This window comes from Perca flavescens, chromosome 20 (assembly GCF_004354835.1).
Source record: "Perca flavescens isolate YP-PL-M2 chromosome 20, PFLA_1.0, whole genome shotgun sequence".
Lineage (NCBI taxonomy): Eukaryota > Metazoa > Chordata > Actinopteri > Perciformes > Percidae > Perca > Perca flavescens.
Window position 1 is genome coordinate 13,099,454 of NC_041350.1, and position 20,523 is coordinate 13,119,976.

At 38.4% G+C, this 20,523-nt stretch overlaps 4 protein-coding genes across 6 annotated transcripts in view; 2 read left to right on the forward strand and 2 right to left on the reverse strand.

Annotated features, from left to right (window-relative positions):
- LOC114546792 (pleckstrin homology domain-containing family G member 3) overlaps positions 1–1,543 on the forward strand; it is a 32,675-nt gene extending 31,132 nt beyond the window's left edge. For all 3 annotated transcript variants that reach the window (XM_028565853.1, XM_028565854.1, XM_028565855.1), the window contains one exon: positions 61–1,543. In XM_028565853.1, the coding sequence (XP_028421654.1) occupies positions 61–743 (683 nt within the window). In that variant the 3' untranslated portion in view covers positions 744–1,543. The remainder of the gene's footprint in view (positions 1–60) is intronic.
- A 755-nt stretch (positions 1,544–2,298) lies between these two features.
- Positions 2,299–10,645, forward strand: xgb (x globin). The gene is made up of 5 exons (XM_028565831.1): positions 2,299–2,598; positions 4,902–5,009; positions 6,664–6,784; positions 7,020–7,100; positions 10,285–10,645. Exons 1-5 carry the CDS (start codon positions 2,429–2,431, stop codon positions 10,402–10,404), a joined length of 600 nt encoding a protein of 199 aa, XP_028421632.1. The 5' UTR covers positions 2,299–2,428; the 3' UTR covers positions 10,405–10,645.
- srp14 (signal recognition particle 14) lies at positions 10,557–13,979 on the reverse strand. Its single transcript, XM_028565832.1, has 5 exons — positions 13,830–13,979; positions 12,144–12,216; positions 11,919–12,031; positions 11,780–11,812; positions 10,557–11,597 (listed from the first exon to the last, which is right to left on the reverse strand). The coding sequence occupies exons 1-5, from the start codon at positions 13,851–13,853 to the stop codon at positions 11,508–11,510; spliced, it is 333 nt and encodes a 110-aa protein (XP_028421633.1). The 5' UTR covers positions 13,854–13,979; the 3' UTR covers positions 10,557–11,507.
- A 783-nt stretch (positions 13,980–14,762) lies between these two features.
- Positions 14,763–20,441, reverse strand: pld4 (phospholipase D family member 4). Its single transcript, XM_028566210.1, has 11 exons — positions 20,351–20,441; positions 20,153–20,227; positions 19,892–20,052; positions 17,013–17,196; positions 16,778–16,898; positions 16,399–16,526; positions 16,122–16,322; positions 15,767–15,906; positions 15,515–15,680; positions 15,325–15,421; positions 14,763–15,181 (listed from the first exon to the last, which is right to left on the reverse strand). Exons 2-11 carry the CDS (start codon positions 20,201–20,203, stop codon positions 14,979–14,981), a joined length of 1,452 nt encoding a protein of 483 aa, XP_028422011.1. The 5' UTR covers positions 20,204–20,227; positions 20,351–20,441; the 3' UTR covers positions 14,763–14,978.
- Between the last annotated feature and the right edge of the window lie 82 nt (positions 20,442–20,523).

Sequence of the window (20,523 nt, forward strand, 5' to 3'; positions counted from 1 at the left end):
TTTACCTCATGTATGGAGAAAACTGAAGACTGACTGACTGTTTTTTGTGTATGTGTGCAGGTAAACCCAACCTGAGATTGCCCTTAAAGACTTGCGATCAGGCGGTCATCCACGAAGAGTGTTCTCCGAGCCCGGGCCAGACCCCCAGCTCTGAAGCCAGCTCCCAGAGCACAGTTAGCTTCCCACAAAGCCCACCGCCAGAGACAGATACCTTCCACTGGCCTGACGTACAGGAGTTGCGCATCAAATACACAGACACCTCCCACTCCTCAAAAGTAACCCGTAGCTGCACAGTCCCAAACGGGATGCTGGGGTGCTGTGCAAACAGGTGTAATGGCTGCTCACACAAGTACAATAGTGCCTCTGATCTTCACAAAGCTCTGACAGACTGTCCGAGGACACCGTCTGAGACGGTATACAAAGAAAGGTGTCCTGTGGTAGAGGACTGGACCCAGCCCCAGCTTCCGCCTCTGCTGTGCAGGTGGAGCTCCTTGGACCACATGCTTGGGTCTCTTCCCCTCCATGAAGTACAGAACCTTCAGGAACCTGTGAGAAGCTGCTACGACAGTCCGGTGTCTCTGATAACAAAAGAAACTTACAAACTACAAGATGGGGACAGCGTTTTCCAAGGGGGCCAAGACTGTGCCACAAAGTCTGCTGCGCCGGTTTCAGGGAAGTTGACAGAAAGTAATCTTGTGAAAAGCTTACGAGAGAAATTCCAGAGCTTAACCACAAGTTCATGAACATGTGAATTATGTAAATTTTTATTATCAGGGACTATCATGTGGAAACACTATTTCCTTGCCCCCCCCCCCCCCCCAAAAAAAAACGCAACAACAAGGAAAAGAATGCAACTTTTTGTCTGCACGTTGTTTTCACTGTAGGACATAGTGATGATGTTTGGTCCCAGTGTAACACAAAGGGATATTATTGGTCATCGGTGAGGACCATGAGGGGAAAGTATATTGTCTTTAAAAAGGTGGGTTGCAATATTTGTACATTGGGTATTTGACTGTACAAGTGTATGTAAAAATGTGTATATAGTCTCTTGTATGAATTCAAGATTAGGTTCAACTCAATTGTTATATGTATCTATTTGGTCCCCAGTGTAACCACTATAGCAATGTTACCATTTAACCATGTAAACTGTCCGGTGTATTTTTAGGGGAAAGCAAAAAGGAGTTAAAGTGTCATTGACGAGAGAGCTGTGTCTCTGACCGACTGTACACCAAAGAGGGTTTCCTTTTTAACATTTGTTGACTTTCATGCATGTGGTCACAGCAGTTATTTGTGTAATTAATTCCACGTTTACTGTAGCTGCTTCTAAAACTGTTTTCACATACTGTATCACTGGAGCTTTATTTTTTTCAATAAGTTGTATATTTTCTTTAATATTATTTATAAAACTGTATATTTGGGAGATTGGCCTCATGTAAATACTGACCAGTAGCAACCCTTTTTACTTTCCCATTCCAGAAAATATATTGTTTCATACTTGAAGTTTCCCATATTTTCAATAAAAACGGTGGTAAGGATCCACATACTGTAGGTCCTTTACTTTTCCTAATTTTATGAGAATTGCTTTTAAATGTGCCTAACTTAATGACAGGTTTCAGAATTCTGCTACAGAAAAGTACACAATATTATTTGCCCATGTGTAGCCCATATAACATGAAATATGTCTTACTTGGTAAATGACTGTGTTTTATGCTGTTTTCTGTATTTTGTCACCTTTTTATCAAATAGGCAAGTTTGTGGCAAATGGAAGCATTACCACTTTAATCATTAATAATATTAGTACATAGGTCTACAGAATTGAGCTCTATGAGACCCCAATGTCAACAAAACAAGGGTTAAAATGTTGAATTGAAATTGAAATACAATTGACACGTAAAAGTTTTGCTCCGTGCACTTTCATCTAAATTTGCTACCAGAATCCGACTGGAACAGCTAGTGGCAATATAATAAGGTGGGCACGTGTGTATGTCTTTATTAATTTGTGTAATCTGTCTTTTATTTAAAATGACTGCAGAGCCCAGCATTGGTGCCTTTGCTTTGTGCGCGCTGTCAATTTCCCTCAACTGAAAACGCTGCGTCAAGTCAGGCATGACTTACACCGGAAGTCAACATAAAATCCTTCAACATAAAGGCGCAGTTACTGCTCAGCATTCCCTGTAATGTGTTGTCATCAACGAAGGTTTATTTTTTTGAACCGTCGACTAGAACTTGCATATTGTCTGTCTATTTACTGACTTGACACCAATCAGTGATGCCGACCAGAGGCGTGTAGTTAAGACGCGGAGCAGGCGCTCACTTAAACCAGATGATGCCAGCAACATTAGATGTCCTGTGACACAAAATCAACAAACCCTCGATCTTTCTTCCTGGATTGCCGCAAAAACATAATTTTTAATTTTTTTAATGAAGAATGGGCTGCGCAATATCAGGTCTGGCAGCAAAAGCGGAGTTTGGAGACAGGACTACAGAGGAGGCTGCTGGTGCTGCGTATCCCAGCGAGGATCAGATTCAGATGATCAAGGAGTCATGGAAAGTTATCCAGGACGATATAGCCAAAGTTGGGATTATTATGTTTGTCAGGTAGGATGCTTAAGCCTTTTCTGTGCTTTTCCAGGTTAAATAACTTCAAATGAATTTGTCTAGTTGGCTAATTAGAAGGGGAGTAGATAATGTAAAGCTATAGGATCAGGAATGTTATATAGTGTCACTAAATTTCAAAGTTTTATCAAGTCACACTGAGACATATATGTATGTGTATGTGAGTATATATATATATATATATATATATATATATATATATATATATATATATATATATATATATATATATATATATATGTGTGTGTGTGTGTGTGTGTGTGTATATATGTGTGTATATATATATATATATGTATGTATATATATATATATATATATATATGTGTATATATATGTGTATATATGTATGTGTATTTATATATATATATATGTATATATATTTATGTATGTATATATGTATGTATGTGTGTGTATATATATGTGTGTGTATATACGTATATGTGTGTATATAAATGTGTATATATATATATATATATATATATATATATATATATATATATATATAGTGTGGATACATATATATCTGTGGATGTAATAATTTGGTAAATGTAGCCTAAATTGTGAATTTTATAGCCAAAAGACATAAAATAGGTCCAACTTTTTCTTCCCATATCATATGTTTAAATGACCAATATTCCTGATTATAACACACAGTGAAGGACAAACTTCAGTTTAACCTTATCAAACAACTCCGTGAAACCTCTGCACCGTGTTCTGACCTGCTGGCACAAAAGGTGTACAGAAGCTCTTCTGATCTGCTGCCTGACCTTATCACACAAGCCGCAAAAGTGAACATCCAGTATTCCTGTGCTCTGCCCTCTGACCCACAGCTTTTCATTTAGAGATCAGAGCGGAATACCCCTCCTCCCCTCTTATCACTTCCTATCACATCTTAACAACATTACAAAATAATACACAGCCACCGGGCCTTCCATAAAATTGAAGGCAGGGAAATAAAACAAATGAATGTGTATGGTGATAAAGAGTCGTGGACAGGCTGCAGCATCTAAAGTAAAGAGACTACCAGGCACATGGCTGGAAGTCCAATTAATGCCATGCGTCCCCTGGGTGACCTCAGCAGTTGAAAAGATAGTCCTTTATATTTTAGTCTGGATATTAATGGGCCTCTTCTGGGTCAGGGCCCCCCCAGGGCCCCCCGGGTGTCAGGGCTTGTATATCATAACTGAACAGTAATTGTTACAGTAAAACAGCAAATATGAATCACCTGTTTTCAATTGTGTTCTATTTTTATTTTTATTTAACAGACCTTATTCCTTGGCAAGGGGATGTTTCTTCTGTCCAATTTATACAAAATAAGAGACTCTAAAGACTCAGATGGGCTCTATTCCTGAGTGCCACGATAGTGATGAATACAACCTCTGAACAGGGCCAATTAAAATTCCACTTGAGCGATATAGTATAGTGCTACATTGTCTGCATGTATGCATCGAGAGAACACACAATGGAATAAAATAACCAGCTCTCTACAGGTTGCTGCTGTGTTGACAGTAACTGGAAAAATAAAGAGCAGCCAATTTCCCCTATTCTCAAATCAATGAAGCTGGTGAGCAGGAGGTATGAATATTGAGAAAGCAAATTTCACAGCCACTTACACCAGAGTGCAAACGTTGTAGGCTTAGACATTGAGTTTATCATTCAATCGAATGCAAATTCAGGATTCTTCTAAAAAAAATAGAGCCTTACAATTTCTCATTAAATGAAACTATATGCACAGAACCGTTCCACTGCCAGTTGTAACATAGTTAAATTACACTTTAAAACTAATGAGCCAAACTAGGGGGTTAGACAAATATAAAACAAGCATTTCAATAGACCTCTCGCTGTATTATCATCTGCTTGTCAAAGGGCACTGAGCTACTCATGTTTTGCACAGTAGCCATTAGAGACACCATCGCTTCTGTAACACCTCCGCCACCACCTCTATTCATCAGTTTATCTATCAAGGAGGGCACATGTTGCAGACATCTAATGGATTTATTCATGAGGACTCTGTCATCTTTTTCAGGTTAGAAGCACAAAAAAAATAAACAAAATAGAATAAGCTTCTGTTAGACCTGCCACGCCCACATGTCTTTGAAACTATATTATATGAATCATTAATGCCTAGCTCGATGTTACAGTTCATCAGCACAAATGTCCAGGTTGTCTGTGCTGGATTATATATATATATTTATATTTATATAGATAGATAGGTTTGTTTTGGTCTGGGAATGAATGTGACAGGCAGCTCTCAGAGGCGTGCGCTGTTGTTGTCTTGGTAACAGGTTGTTTGAGACCCATCCGGAATGCAAGGATGTCTTCTTCCTGTTCCGAGACGTGGAGGACCTGGAGAGGTTGCGGACCAGCCGGGAGCTCAGGGCACACGGTCTACGGTCAGTCACCGACTCTGTAACTCATAACACAGCAACGCTTTAGCCAAACTGAACAGACCAGCCAATGATAGCATAGCATAGTACTGCAGCTCGATATACACTGGTCAGGAGAGCATATTGATATCCAACACACTCTAGTATTGCTAACACTTAACGATCAAAGTGTGACATCCATTCATTGGCGTCTGTCATTATGATGACCTTGTCCTAGTTGTTATGCAAAAAAGGACAGGGCAGGCATAGTTCTATATTTGCTTGTTTTAAACAAATCCCATGACAAGACCAAAACCAACAATGCATTAGTCCTTCTCTTAATATCTACTTCCTTTCTGTGTCTGTGGCACCAAGTCACCCATTGGTTCCTACTGAAGAAGTACATTTTAAAAACAACTCACAAATATATAGTTTCATGTTTAAATAAGGCTCAGTAATTTCCTTAAACAGCTCTATCTGAGCACTGTAGCTTGTAGCAAACAATCCTCAAACAGGTGTGAATTGTGAATTTTTGGAGGACTATTTTTTAGTCCTCCAAAAATACAATACAATACAATTTTTCTAAATACAAATATGTGGATTATCTTTTACCGAAATATAATTTCTGCCTTTTGAAATGATCAGAGCCACTCCACAAATATTCTAGGTACCCCTTGGGAGAAGTAGAAGTACCCCTGGTCGGGAATCACAGCTCCAGTGAGCATGTGCGGCAGCAGGACAGTGTGTCCTCGATGTGTTTTCAATAGCTTTTGGACAACCAGGGAGCTACGTGGCACTGAGGAATATCAGCCGTTGGCTACAGGCAATACTCGTTAGTGGAATCAATACATTCTGTAGTTGTTTTGGTCTTTTCATCGGAAAAATCAAGAATATCACTGGACTCATCTTTTTAACAGTACATAATGAAACCACGTTGCATACAGTACAGTGAATGAAATCATAAGATAAGTGGCGCCTCAGGTAGTGGTATCATTATAAGGTTGCTTACCACTCTGCTGCAGATAGAGCTTGTAGCATCTATCACAGCCTTTTGTCTGTGGTTTCCAGGGTGCATCAGGCTTCTCTGTGTTCCTCTATGCACAAGGCCAAAGCAGCCAATTACTGCCTGAGGACCTGAAGGTACAGAGGCTAGCGTGGCATTGCAGCAGAGACACACAGACCCATCCCAGCGTGAACCGGCTGCTCTCAAATTCTGTGATAAGGCCAAATGGTCCTTCAACCACACTCAGGGACATTAGTACAAAATGTCCTCGGTGGCAGCGAGACAGAGGAAAGAGAGAGCTAAACCAACTCTAACCCTTTGTTCCATATTCATCTTCAAAACTGTCACCCACACACTCTGCAGTGGTGACAGACACACCTGCAAAAGCAACAAAGGAAATTGATTCCATGGTGTTTTGTGCAGGACATAAAGGGATAAAGTGTCGTGCAATTTTACAGTGTCGAGTGTGAGCTAGATTGATAAGAATCAATTGTGTATATCTTTCTGGACATTTGAGTTTGTGAAACTGCACCTCTCACCATGCAGCCTTTCAACAGAGAAGAGTGTCACACACTTATCTTCAGTGGAGATGTCTCAGTTGATAGTCGTCTACTGCTAATTCACAATTGACTGGTGGATCAATCGGGCTGGGTGTCTTTTTTTCTCCATCTTTTTCAGGGTGATGTCTTTTATCGAGAAAAGCGTGGCTAGACTGGACCAGCTGGAGAGACTGGAAGGTCTGGCTCTGGAGCTGGGAAAAAGCCATTATCATTACAACGCCCCACCTAAGTACTACAGTGTAAGACCCCAATGATCCAACTTGTTCTACTTTCAGCTGTAGCTCTTTATCAGACTCACCATTGTACTGTGAGACTCCTAAAATCACAGCGGCTGAATGAATTGACCCAAAACTGCAAAATGGAAACACACCTACTCTTGCACATAACAAGAATGCTGTTACACACCAACTGGATATCATCCTTGTTAACAAGGCATACGCACATCAGTAAGTATCTTACATAATTATTTTCCAGTATGTCGGAGCAGAATTCATCTGTGCCGTGCAGCCCATCCTGAAGGAGAGGTGGACAGCTGAGCTGGAGGAGGCGTGGAAGGTAAGGAGTGCCGTTGTGTGACCTGTGTGTGTGTCTCCTTATGTGGGCGTTAATCAGAGACCTTTGCTTTTTAGCGACTAATTCTGGGTAAATGCCTTATGAAATAGACTTGATGTGTGCAATCAGCATGTCAGCAGTAGTGACGGTTTGTGTCCAGCTTGCGTCAGAGTTCTGCATGTCTCTTTAATGTGCTATGCAACATGTCAAGATGGAAACCAGTGCAACACAGGCTTGACTGATGAGGAATTTACATCTCACTGAACCATACATGAGCATATTAAGAAAATGGAACATGGCTCTGTCACATCATGTTATGTCACTTACAGATCCCTTGGATTATTAGACGCTTGAATAATGTGTAACTCAGTATTACACAATAGATACGTCTCTTTACTCCAGGGAATTTAGTTTTAGTGTAAAGCTTTCTGGCCATTGACCACAACAATGGCATCACAAAATTAAAGGGGTTTAAGACATAATACACGTTTGGCAAAACACATATCTCAGATGAAATAATCAGCAGATTCAGCATTCAGTATATAATGCCTTTTTTTGAAATCATGTTTTTTACATACTACACTGACTTTTTTAATCACTTTTTTTAACATACTATACTATGACTTTTTATCACTTTTTTTGACATGCTACACTATGATTTTCTTCGTCATACCACTATATACTATGACTTTTCGATATACAATACTATGACTTTTTTCGACACTATGTACTGACTTTCCTTCGACATACTATACTATGACTTTTATGACTCTTTTTGTCATATTATAGTATGACTTTTTTTGACATACTATACTATGAAATTTTTTCAACAAACTATACTTTGAGTTTTTAATGGCTTTTTTTTCGACATATTATGCTATGACTTTTTTATCACTTTTTTTTAACATACTATACTATGACTTTTACATCACTTTTTTTCCCCAGTCCAGGCTGAGGAGTTTACATGTTCTTCCACGCTTTCAATGACAGTTCTTAAAATACACTGTGGTGCAACCTGGACACATCGTCAGTGATTAACCCAGGGTCTTAAAAATCAGACACACTCACCTGGGAGACCCAGTCGGGGGTGATCAGGCCCCGAATTGCCCCAACATACTACACTATAACTTTATTCAATATATTATACTATGACTTTTTTATCACTTTTTTCGACATTCTATACTATGACTTTTTCAACATACAATACTATGATTTTTTTTAAATTCCTTTTTCAACATACTATACTATGATTTTTTATCACTTTTTTTTCGACATATTATACTGTGACTTTTTTCACAGACAGAAGGTTGAGTGTTCAAATCTTAAATGTTTTGGTAAGTTTTGAGGTCCAATATACTAAGTGAAAGAGACAAATATGCCAAAAACAGCTTTTGTGTCAGGTCCGAAAGCTTGGACTGATAAGAGAATGATTGAAAGACAGAAGGTTGAGTGTTTCAATCTTACAGGGTATGTTTCATTAAGTATTGAGGACCAATATACTAAGTGTAACAGACAGAAATGATGAAACCATAAATATGTGTCAGGTCAGATAGCATAGTGTGATAAGCAAATGGTTAGAAGATAGAAGGTTGAGTGTTCAAACCCTGTAGTGTGTAATTAGTTTCAAGACCTACTTTACAGGAATAAAGAATACAAATAGATGAAGAGAAAAGTTGTATTCTTACCACTTTTTTCCACACACTATGCTCTGACTTTTTCTTCAGTTTTATTGACGTGCTATATTATTACTTTTTATCACTTTTTTGACATAATATACAATGACTTTTTCGATATACTATACTATGATTTTTTTATCACTTTTTTCGACATACTCTACTATGACTTTTTTTTATCATCATATGCTATGACTTTTTTTATTAATTTTTTGACATACTATAATTTTTTTCAGACTTTTTAGACATAATATACTATGACTTCTTTCGACATACTATACTACTATGTATATACTACTTTTATTAAAAAAATATACTGTGACTTTTTTCAATATACTACACTGACTTTTTTCTAGTTTTCTCAACATACTATACTAAGATTTTTTTCCGACTTTTTCGACCTACTATACTATGACTTTTTTTGACATACTATGACTTTATTTTCACTTTTTTCCCAACGTACTATACTATGACTTTATCAATTTTTTCGACATACAATATTACAACTTTTTGACATGCTATATTATGACTTTTTTATGACTTTATTCAACATACTATAGTATGACTTTTTATCATTTTTTTGACATACTATACTATGACTTTTTTTTAATCAATTTCTTCGACACACTGACTTTTTTCGACATACTATACTATGACTTTTAATCACTTTTTTTGACAAACTATACTGACTTCGACATTGTGACTTTTCTATCGCTTTTTTTCAACATCTATTACTTTTTTCGACATAGTATACCATGACTTTTTTTATTAAAATTTTATTGAGACATAATATACGTTTTTTCGACATACTATACGATGACTTTTTATCGACATTCTATACTATGACTATTTCAAAATGCTATACTGTGACTTTATCACTTTCTTTGATCTACTATGACTTTTAAATCACTTTTTTTGACGTGCTGTACTATGACCTTTTTATGAATTTTTCAACATACTGACTTTTTTTATCCCTCTTTTCAACATATACTATGACTTTTTTTCAACAAACTATACTATGACTATCTTATTTTTTGACATACTATACTGTGACTTTTTCAAAATGATATAACACATATACAAATCCAAAACCTTATATACAACATTATGGGTACTTGTAGTCTTTCAAATAACATATTGATGTGAACATTTTCTAATAAATTGTACACCTGCTACAAGCCTAAAGTCTATCCCAATAAAGAGCTTTATCTTGTCTCCCACACTTTCTTCAAGTAACTGGTTAATTTAAATGTTTCATATTGATCAAGGAAAATGATTATATTCCATAACTAAGCGACATACAACCTCCAGCAAACCTTCCCTATTCCATATCCTGCACTGCAACTTTGGTGCACATTAGTGGACAAACAATGTCTAATAGCACTGTTTTGTACTAATTCACACATGCGCTTTCTGAAAACCTTGGCCAGCAATTCTAAACTTTGTCTAAAGAATGAATGTCCTTCCCCTATGGGGACCCTGGCCCAGTTCAACATGTGCTGTTTGTGACCCAGACCATGTTCCAGTTTGTGACCAGCCTGATGAAGCAGGGATACGAGGAAGAGAGCAACAGACAGCGCCACCTAGCACTCTCCCCGAAGGAAAGACCAGACAAGAAGAACACAGCGCTATGAGATGCGTCTTTTCTTAACTTCACCTCACTGTTTTTATCAGTACAGCACAGAAATGTGTTCATGTATATAGTGTATTTACAGTCTCCTTTTCTACATTGCTCATGTTTACTGCAGTCAGTTTGCCATTTTAATCACAAATAAAAACTTGCAACGACTTTCAACAACATACTTTATTTCTGAACTTCAATTCTGCTGCAGTCCTCTTTCATGAGATCAGGACGTGGGCGCACGAAGAGACAGTACAAATGGCTGACAAAATATACCGGCTGTAGTTAAACCTGCTTGGTGTGACATTATTAGAAGTACAACAAATACCGTCTATGTATTCATAACTCAAACATGCCTTTCAGTAAAATCTACAACTTTTAACATTTGTCATGTCATCATTCAGAATCATATTCACCTTTCAATTAACCACAGTAACAAATTACAAAATGTAATTGGTGTTTACAAATTTAAGATGGCCAGTTTAATCAGCTTGGTAGAAATTGGTTTAAAATAAAAATTATTGTACAGCAGGAGTTAAACTAAAAACAGAATAAAGTAAATTTTCATCAAGCTGGTAAAACTGGTTTAAAGAAATCCTCCAACATCTGGTTTAGTTCTGTGTTTCAAAGCAACATAGCAGTAAATTCAATGCTTATTATTTAATTAAAAAAAAAAAAAACACAGCTCACGGGTCAGCTGTAAATATAACATAAATATGGACTCTAACAATTAAATAGAATGAAAGGCAGGTAATAATCATTGGGCTCCATGTATTTGGTTCCAGAGGTGACACAGCTGTTGACGACCTGGTTCCAAAGCAGAAATAGCAGAGATTGAATTAAGTTGACTTGCTTTGTCCTGCACGAGTTGCGAGAAATCCTCAGGTTTTCGGTTCTATATGGCCAGTGGCACCCAACAGCCAGAGATGAGACATTACCATGCAAACACTGGCATAATATCAAAGTAGTCACCGGGTGAATGAACAGTGATTCAGAGGCCTCAGGTGAATGGGAAGAAAGCCGATTGGGGTGACAGACCTAGTGGAGGCCTTTCCCTTTGCCTCAAATCGTACAGGCCAGTTTAGGTACCCATGGTTATGTTAAAGAGTCTGTTGCTCATTGGGTGGCTTTGGTTTTCTTGCTTTTGCTTTTCTTATCTTTCTTCTTAAGTCCATCCATGTGAGCTCTAAGGAGGTTGGAGTATGCCTGTAAAGAGGATTTAAAGCATGAATAAGTTATCAGCTCATTTATTAAAAGAGACTACTATGAACCAAAGATAATTTTGATAACATCAAGGAGACCTAATCAATAAAGTCTGCATACAGTGACCCAGGGCAATAGCTTCCATACAACACTGACATTCAAAACACAAAACTAGCTCAACCCACCATTTGAAACTTGATTACTTCTTTGGTGCTGACCTAAAATAGCAAGAAATGAGAATCAAGCATTAACAGCTTGTGAAAAACATTTCCAGCTAAATATCAGATCTGTTAGATCAAAACATAGGACACACAGTAAGCTCACCACTGTGCTAATTTTCTTTTTGCCCTCAGATGCTCTGATGAGACATTTGTTGTCTGCTGGTTCAAATGACTCTGTGTGGCCCTTTCGGGGCGCTGGCTTGGTCCTCCCGTCATCTGGAAAGATAATTATCATTCCAGATAATTAGATGTTGAAAATGGGAAAGCAGCTTTACTTGCGGACTAAAATTTTATGATGAATGTCAAAACTCAGGAGGGATCTACTTACATTTCTTTAGCGTGATGACAACACTGCCAGATGTTCTGCACTTCTGGAACAGCCGTGTGAGCTCTGTGAGAAACTGGTCAACAGAGCAAATCAAACATCATTGCCCCAACAAGTAACAGCCCTGCCAAAATGATCATTATTGTTTGGGGCTGCAGTCACAACACAGATACTTATCCTTATGCTTTCCACAGTTTTGGACTGATTATACACTCAGTTTTCAGTGTATTAGGTAAACCTTGCCTAAACTAATGTAGTTTTAAGTCGCCTACAGGTTCCAATGGAACGGCCAGCGCAGAGCAGTTTTACCGCATATTGGCCCTCATTTATGAAACGTGCGTACGTAGATTACGATCGTTTCCAGCCGCTGCATTTATTAATGTACGACCATTCTTACGCTCTGATTGGTGTGATACGAACGTTTCATGAATCACACGTGAAGCCTGTCGTAAGATGATTTCTGCGCTCATATCTGCGCTGGTTTCTACGTTAGGTTGATAAATGAGGGCCATTAGGTGTAGGTGACTTTATACAACACCCCCTGGAAAAACAAACTCCATGAAGGGTATAATGAGATATGAGTTTACTAACATTTATGGTAATTTTAGCCTGCCCTCATTAATACGGGGAGAGCATATCAGAAACATTTCAGCCTACTCTATTAGACTGCATTAGTTTTAGGTAGCTAACGTCAACTAATAATCTTGCAGTGAGCAGAGGTTGCAAAAAGACCTGGTAGGTAACCTTAACATTTAGGTTAGCTTAACTAGCTAAACTATAGTAATCAAAAAGTCTCCGAACACCCACACAAGGTGTTTTGAATTAATTAGACTTTTTCCCAGGCCTGTGTGTGTATAGACTGATTGCCATCTTCCTGAGTCTCCGGTTAGCTTTGTTGTGGTAGTGCAGGTGTAGAAATTACACATGTATCACTATTATTGGTAGATGAAGATATGTTACCCAATACACTCCCATCAAAGCCCTCGCCCACCTTCAACCTGAGCAGTGGTCTAGCTAATCAGCTAGAATAACTTAACTAATTTGTTACTTTACGTTAACGTTACTTTAGTCTGCTTTAGTTGGTTATCTTGAAATGATACGCTACTAAATGCTAACCAACGTTAGCTAGCTAAAAGATTAGAATTTAAAATTATTTTTTAGTTCGTCTTCCGAGTGAGTTTGCTAGCTAGTTGTAGTTTAGTTTCAGAGTTCAGTTTAGTTTATATTTAGCTTTAGTTGTAGCTATCGCTAGTTAACTAGAAATCCTTTTCACTGCGGATTTGTTTTAGTTTATAAAAAGGTACAGTTATAATAACGTTACATTTATAGTTTAGCTAGTTAACTTATAGTTAATAACCCTGGTGCTAACTTAGCTAGCTAGTCCAAGTTTTACTATATTGGTGTCTATGAACGAAATTAGAACCACTTCTACAGGCTGCACGTTAGAAAAGCCAGTTTATGGCTCTTAAAATTCCAGAAAGTACAAAAATGTAACACATTCGTCAGATTAACGCGAAACCAGTGTTAGCTTCAACCAAGCGTTAGCAGGCTGGCTAATGAGTCAGTCTAACGTGTGGCAAACGCTATCTGTTAACTAGAAAGCTAGCTAAAGCATACCGTGTCAATGTCTACTTTACAACCAATAACGTCGACAGACCAAATTATTAACAATATACTTTTTGTTCTTACCGAATCGTTTTCAAGAAGCACCATGATTCTGACTTCAGCTTTAGCGTTGTCTTAGTGGCCCTAACTGCTGTGAAGCACACGTACTAGCTACACAAGCCGGAGCCCCGCCCTGCGCCTTCACTGCGGGACAAGCGTTAAGTCACAGGGCCGCCTATTGTCAGGGAGGGGAATACCACACAAAGATCCCTTCAGTCAGTCATACATCAAATAGTTGGAAGAAACTTTGTACATTTTGAAGTGACTGACCCTAAACACATTATTTTGTTTGTTAACAAAATCTCAAAATCTCATGGATGTTGACATACATGATTGATCATTAAATAAATGATATTAACCATATATATTTAATAATTATACAGTATGTTAGGTAATCATACACACCACAGCTTATAAAAACATAAATGATAACTCAATAAACTTTTTTTCTAGGTAAAGGCACGTTATATTACATTTCAGCTGATATACTTTAAAATATAAATGTCAGGGCTTCAACATTCAAAACATTCACTTTATACACTTTCCGCACATATTCACTTTAAAGGTGCCCTGCCATACAAAACCGTTTTTACTTGCATTTTTTTTTGAAATATGTTAGGTCCATATGTGTTTGTGTTATGTTGTGAATGTGAAAATGAACTGCAACCTTGTCAGCTCTAGCACTGAAAAGAAATAAGAGAGAAATCAGGCCAATTACAAAAGCTGGTCAGTCTGACATCATATTGCCTGAGCTCATTACTATTCATTAGCTTGCCCAGTTGGGCTGGGTAAAGGATTCTGACAGCCAGGCTCTCATTGGCTAGCTGTTAGCCAATCAGATTCAAACAGCTTAGCTTGTTGAATATTAATGAGAACTGAGAATATTAATGAGAACTTGTTGAATATTAATGAGAATGGCTTAAAACAAGGTAACCAAGGCATTTTTTCCACAAAACATGTTACAGAGTTGACGGTAGAACTTCAGACATTACCACAAAGTCATGAAATACGTGTATATGATTATATTGTTTTTTCCATTCATAGCATGGGAAAATCTACCAAAAGTGCTGATTTAGACAAAGATAACATAACAACAGCTACATAAACAAAACTATGGTTTGAATATGGCCTTGGTAATAAAATGTATATGAAACTCATATAAAGGAGTTTCCGTCATCTTGATAGTGCACAGTCTGGGTGGTGCCCCAGGTCAGCAAGGTGCACAGCAAACTCAGAGTCCCAGTCTCTTTCAAAGACTGCCCTGAGCTGGCCCTGCAGGGCCTTGGTCTTCCATTCAGGGTGAGGAGCATGCTGGGAAATCACCAGACCCACTCCAGCTGTGGTCACAAAGTAGTCCCCAGACCAATTGGAGGTACCTAAAGAACAACACAATGTTATCTGGTCAATTATTAACCAATTCACATGCAATAAACATACTCCTCAATGCATGAATGGTCAATAACTGAGTTCAAATTCAACAGTAAATGCGTGGAAATAATAATCATGAAGATAAACTCACCAATGTAGGCTACTTTATCAGTCACCATGTATTTATTGTGGTTGACCCTGGTGTATGGAATATCAGACTGGTTTCCCACAGGCACAATATACAGTTTCTGAAAAGTGAATGATGTGCAAAAATAAATTAATTCAGAGGCGAGATCAGCGTTTACCCCCAGCAGATGCATTTATTTCATGTTGTGTCTTACTATTTGGATGCTGATATCCTGGTGAGGGCTGTCCATTGAGGCTAGAGACTGAAGGAAGGGCAGCATGGCTGGGTCAGAGTCCCGCCCACAGCTGATCAGCATCCGCATCTTAACCTTCCTCTCGAATGCAGCCGTCCTAATGGCATCATCAATGAAAGGCCAGTATCTGTTCAATAAAAGAATCCAAAGTGAGGAAATAAAGCAAAAGAGGTGAATAGTTGATGGAAAAATAGGGTTTCTTTTGTGGGTCACCTCTGAGGCTTTTCAAAGCGTGTGGTTGGGAAGTACTCCATGACGGCGACATCCACATAGTGTTGGGCATCTGAGATGATGGAGAGAATAGCCTCCAGGTCCTGAGTCCTCGATAGAGGACAGAATGATGGTGGAGAACCCTGGAGTGAAATGCAAATATTGAACAATAATACCACATTTGAAACATAAAACCCTGACTTCTATAAGGTAACAGTTTGAGTTTTGTAGGTAGGTAGGTCAGAAATTGTAAGACACACACACTGTACGGTTACTTCGGTGTAAACAGAAACAACAGCCCCTTATCCATCAGAATAACAGTGTCCTGTAAAATGGAACTGAAACCTAAGGAACTCACTGTGAGGTACAGACTGCTGGAGATATTATCAGTTTTCACCAGCAGGGGGTGATGTTTGTTGATGGCGGTGTCGTACTCTGCAGGCCAGGGCCGTGGCAGGGAGCTGTTGGACTGTCCCATCACCCAGTAGGACTGGAAAATCTTATGGAGGTCCGTTGCTAGACTGGTGCAGTTGTAGACAACTACTCCCAGTTCCTTCACCTACAGACAAAAGTGAATTATGAAAATGGTTTGGCAGTGTTTTAAGGTTTAAAATCTGTAAATGTTTTGGTGTTACCTGCGTGAGAGCCCTCCAGTCCATGTTGGCGCTGCCAATAAACACATGTTTTCTGTCAACAATCCAGAACTTGCTGTGGAGAACACCCTTTGTCAGGTGACCAAAGTTCACCTTCCTCACCTGAACTCCTGCAGACAATCAAAAAGGGAACTGCAGTTAAGCGAAGTTGTTGCAAACAATGCATCACAAATCACAACAACACTGCAGTCAGTGGTGTAGTCTACGTAATACGCAGGTATACGCAGCATACACCTACTAAGAAAAAACCAGGATTTCCATGTACCCACTTAAAAATGCGCAACAAACTTGACTTGGAGAATACTTGAGACTACACCACTGACTGCAGTGAATGTAGAGAACAAGGGAGTCACTTCCAAACCTTTCTGTTTTAAGATCTTTAAATCTGTGGAGTTTGTTCTCACACTGGGAACACTGGTCACCACTCGGACAGAAACATTTCTGGAGGGCAACTCTTCGAGTTCTTTCAGGATCTCCCTTCCCTGCAGAGGATCGACAGACTCTCTGTATTTTAGGCCTTTCCCACAAACAACATATTTCACAAAGATTTGATATGTATGTTCCCGTGTGACTTTCTGTTTTAGTTGATAACTCACAGGTATGTCAGAGGAAGAGTTAACATTAATGTCTTCCCCAGTTAAAGTCCAGTAGAAAGAGGCCACGTCCACTTGGTCCGTTGCCATGGAGATAAGATCTTTCCAGGCCTTTTCCAGAGGGATCCCAAGCGTTACATTGGCTTTGAATTTCATATGTTGAGGGATGCTCTCCACCAGGGTCATGCTAAGAGATAAACAAAGACATCTGCTCAGGGAATTCTATGTAAACTGAACTGGAGAAAATTATAACTTAGAGTTATCTTATTTAGAATTAGAGATAGATTTGATTTTGAGAATCATTAACCATAAGGTCAATAGATGTAGATACTGTATGTTTTGTAATTTTACTTCCTGTAATTTGTAGACTGTGGACCACAAAGTTTCCATTAAAGCGATGATAAAGAGGGGGGAAAAGAGGGGAAACAATCATTCATTAATTCACTGTACAGAAGGCCTACACATTATTTAACATACACAGAAGTTGTATGATAGATTATCTATTTTGTATGGTTCATTACATAGATCAAAAAATGTCATTTCTATTAAGTCAATGTTCAGCTAACATACCTGCAAACTCAGAAGGGCTGAAAAAGGTGACACATCATTCCTCCCGGTGCTAAAACGATACTTTTATATATATATATGTACATATGATAGTTCATCTAAAGAATAAAAAAAGGAGCCCAAAATGACAGTCTGCTCAAAATGAAATGATTTATTCAAAATGTAATAACAATAACTTCTAACAATAACTTATTTCACCAGTAAATTCCTGTTAAACGACAAAAACAACCACTAGATGGGAAAAGGGCATTTTACAACAACTTTGAATGCAGCACAAGCCTGTCGAGGCGAATTTCAAGTGAACGCAACATCTGTGTTGTTTTTTAGACAACACAGATATAGACTTTTGTTGAAATCTTCTCCAGTGAAATACAGACACACTTTTACACCGTTTAGCTGTCAGCATTTTAACCGTGTTTACTTCAGCTGCTAGCTAACGGTAGGCTAACGTTATCTGCTGTTGGCGATGTTTCAGTTCCCTCTAACGTCCGTTTTCGGAGCATCAGAGAGAAGCGTAGGCCTTTAAGTGGCACCTAAATAAGGCACCGAAATCCGAGTTGCTATTCGGTCCGGTAGATAAGAGAAGCCCCTGAAGGCACCGGTGGTGTATTAGCACGGGTCCATCTAGGTCAGTGGTTCTCAACCTTTTTTGTGTCAGCGCCCCCCTATCCATTATCCAGGTCCCTAACAATTATGTATGTTAATTGCCCCGAATATTAATGATTATGCCCTAATATAGGCCTATTATTGTTGTTACTATTCTTATCAAAAATAATCAAAAAATCAAATTGAATGACAAAACACATGTATTAGTTTCCAAAGTATCAAAAAAGCCATGTGAATAGAAATTATATATTTACAGGTTTTTAAAAAAAATGCAACCATTCGACATTCAAATTAAATAACAGCAGCCAATCAAGCCAAGACTAGATAACATTGAAACTATGGTGTGAACCTCAGCACCTTTATAAGATGACTATAATTTGAATGTCCTTTTTTGTTTGTGAAGTGACCTTGGGTGTCATGAAATGCGCTTTAAATAAAATGTATTATTATTATTATTATTATTATTATAATTATTATTACAAACACTAACAGTAGCCAATCAGAAACAGCTAGCAATTTAACATTTAAATCTAGTTTTCATTCAAATCTAAAATCGAATTGTTCCAACGGAAAACAAGCTGGCACTTATCAAAGGGTAAAAGCAGAAGACGCACGCACGCACGCACACAGAAAAGTATTTTGGTGATGACAAACGACTTGAAGAACGACACCTACTGCCGAATGGAAATAAGTTTACAACCTTGAACGTTAGTGAGAGCCGTTTTTTAGGGTTAGAAGAGTCTAGGTTTGCTATCGCCTGTCTTGCGAGTAAATAGCAGAAAAAACGTTTGGAGAAAATGCAACCCCACATCGCGCTGTGTTTTGTGGAGGTGTGTGAGAGTCCCGTACAGTAAACGGTAACATCACTGCCTCTATCGCTTCCATAAGAAAGTTTTAAAACACCAAACGCAAGCCCTCAACTGGCCGGGAGTTTATGGAACAGCTAAATGTTTGCCAAACAACAAAGCACAGTCAATCTCTCTCGCACGTCTCTTTTCTTTCTCTCTTTCTCCGTGAAATGAAGCTGCATTCAGGTACAGTAGGAAACATTGTGTTCTATAAACCATCTGACGAAAAACTGTTACTGTGAAATTTAGTCTACTTGTGGGGGGTTAAAGAATACAACAGGACGTCGCGGCGATTGCTTTTTTTCTTTTCTTATCTCAACGCAGCTTCACTAGTAGCTACAGAGCTCATTCAAGATGATGCTCTTACGTCCCGTTTCCATGAACGGAGCTGCGCCGAACAAAGCTGACAGAAGCACAGAAAAGTTAGGATATCCGTCTCGTCCAGTCGCAGTGCTGTAAACTGGCAGGTTTTAATGTTGCAGACCACTTATTTTTTTAGTAGTTTAAGTGTAAACATGTATTATTGTGAATCTTTGGTTTAAACTAGCTTTCAAACAAACGCCCCCCAAGGGCACCTCAACGCCCCCCTTTACAAAATATTGCTTCCAACGCCCCCCATCATCTTCTGAACGCCCCCTGTGGGGCGGTACCGCCCCCGTTGAGAAACACGGGGGCGTGTATCTAACACGCCCCCGCGTATCTAACAGATATCAGATATACAGAACCTTGTTCCACAGTTGTTCAGATTAAAGAATAGAAGAAGCAAATCAACTAACACACACACACATATATATATATATATATATATATATATATATATATATATATATATATATATATATATTATTATATAATTATTACCTGCACTGGTCCGTAGAGAAATTGCTCCCAACAGCTTCATTAGGAAGTGTCTCATGATCTTTGTGGGGTGGTGGTCTTTTCAGCACAGCAATGGCAAGCAGGATCCCCAGGACTATCAGACAGCCCAAAACCACAGCTAATGTCACACAGCTGGTTGACCTCTAACAACATGAAGTTTGATAGAAAAACAAGTCCAGGAATAAGAAAAATGTTATACCAAAACAGAGTGAATGAGTTGGTGAATTCTTGACGTCGTCCTACCCTTTTGTTTGAAACATAACTGTCATGAAGGCTGCTATACATAGAAGACATTTTTTCCTTTCAAATGCTCGTCCCCTATAAACGTTCAAAAGCAGGAAATAATCATCTCAGACAGAAAATAAACTAATGACAGAACTCATAAGAACTAAGTTTAAATTTCAGATGATTGGTTTTCAAAGTATTGAAAGCAAAACTTACACAAAGCAGATGTAGATAATTTTCCACCAGGAAGCGCTCACAACAAACACGCTTCTTCCCTTTCAGCTTACACCCAAAACTGAGATGAAGGGATATCTCTGCTACTGAATACATTATAGCACAGTTCCTGTTTTCACTTTCATTTCAGGTTGAGACATGTATTTGCTATTTAA

What these genes read in the sequence shown, in the direction of transcription:
- srp14 (XM_028565832.1), bottom strand. Translation starts at nt 13,853, where the DNA reads ATGGTGCTTCTTGAAAACGATTCG. An exon ending in AAAAGAAAATTAGCACAGTG is followed by an intron (nt 11,813 to 11,918) that starts GTGAGCTTACTG and finishes TTGCTATTTTAG; the next exon opens with GTCAGCACCAAAGAAGTAAT. An exon ending in AAGTAATCAAGTTTCAAATG is followed by an intron (nt 11,598 to 11,779) that starts GTGGGTTGAGCT and finishes TCCTCTTTACAG; the next exon opens with GCATACTCCAACCTCCTTAG.
- pld4 (XM_028566210.1), bottom strand. Translation starts at nt 20,203, where the DNA reads ATGTCTTCTATGTATAGCAGCCTTCATGACAGTTATGTTTCAAACAAA. An exon ending in AAAGATCTTAAAACAGAAAG is followed by an intron (nt 16,527 to 16,777) that starts GTTTGGAAGTGA and finishes GATTGTCTGCAG; the next exon opens with GAGTTCAGGTGAGGAAGGTG. An exon ending in TGATAAAGTAGCCTACATTG is followed by an intron (nt 15,182 to 15,324) that starts GTGAGTTTATCT and finishes GTTGTTCTTTAG; the next exon opens with GTACCTCCAATTGGTCTGGG.
- xgb (XM_028565831.1), top strand. Translation starts at nt 2,429, where the DNA reads ATGGGCTGCGCAATATCAGGTCTGGCAGCAAAAGCGGAGTTTGGAGAC. An exon ending in CCCCACCTAAGTACTACAGT is followed by an intron (nt 6,785 to 7,019) that starts GTAAGACCCCAA and finishes ATTATTTTCCAG; the next exon opens with TATGTCGGAGCAGAATTCAT. An exon ending in AGCTGGAGGAGGCGTGGAAG is followed by an intron (nt 7,101 to 10,284) that starts GTAAGGAGTGCC and finishes TTTGTGACCCAG; the next exon opens with ACCATGTTCCAGTTTGTGAC.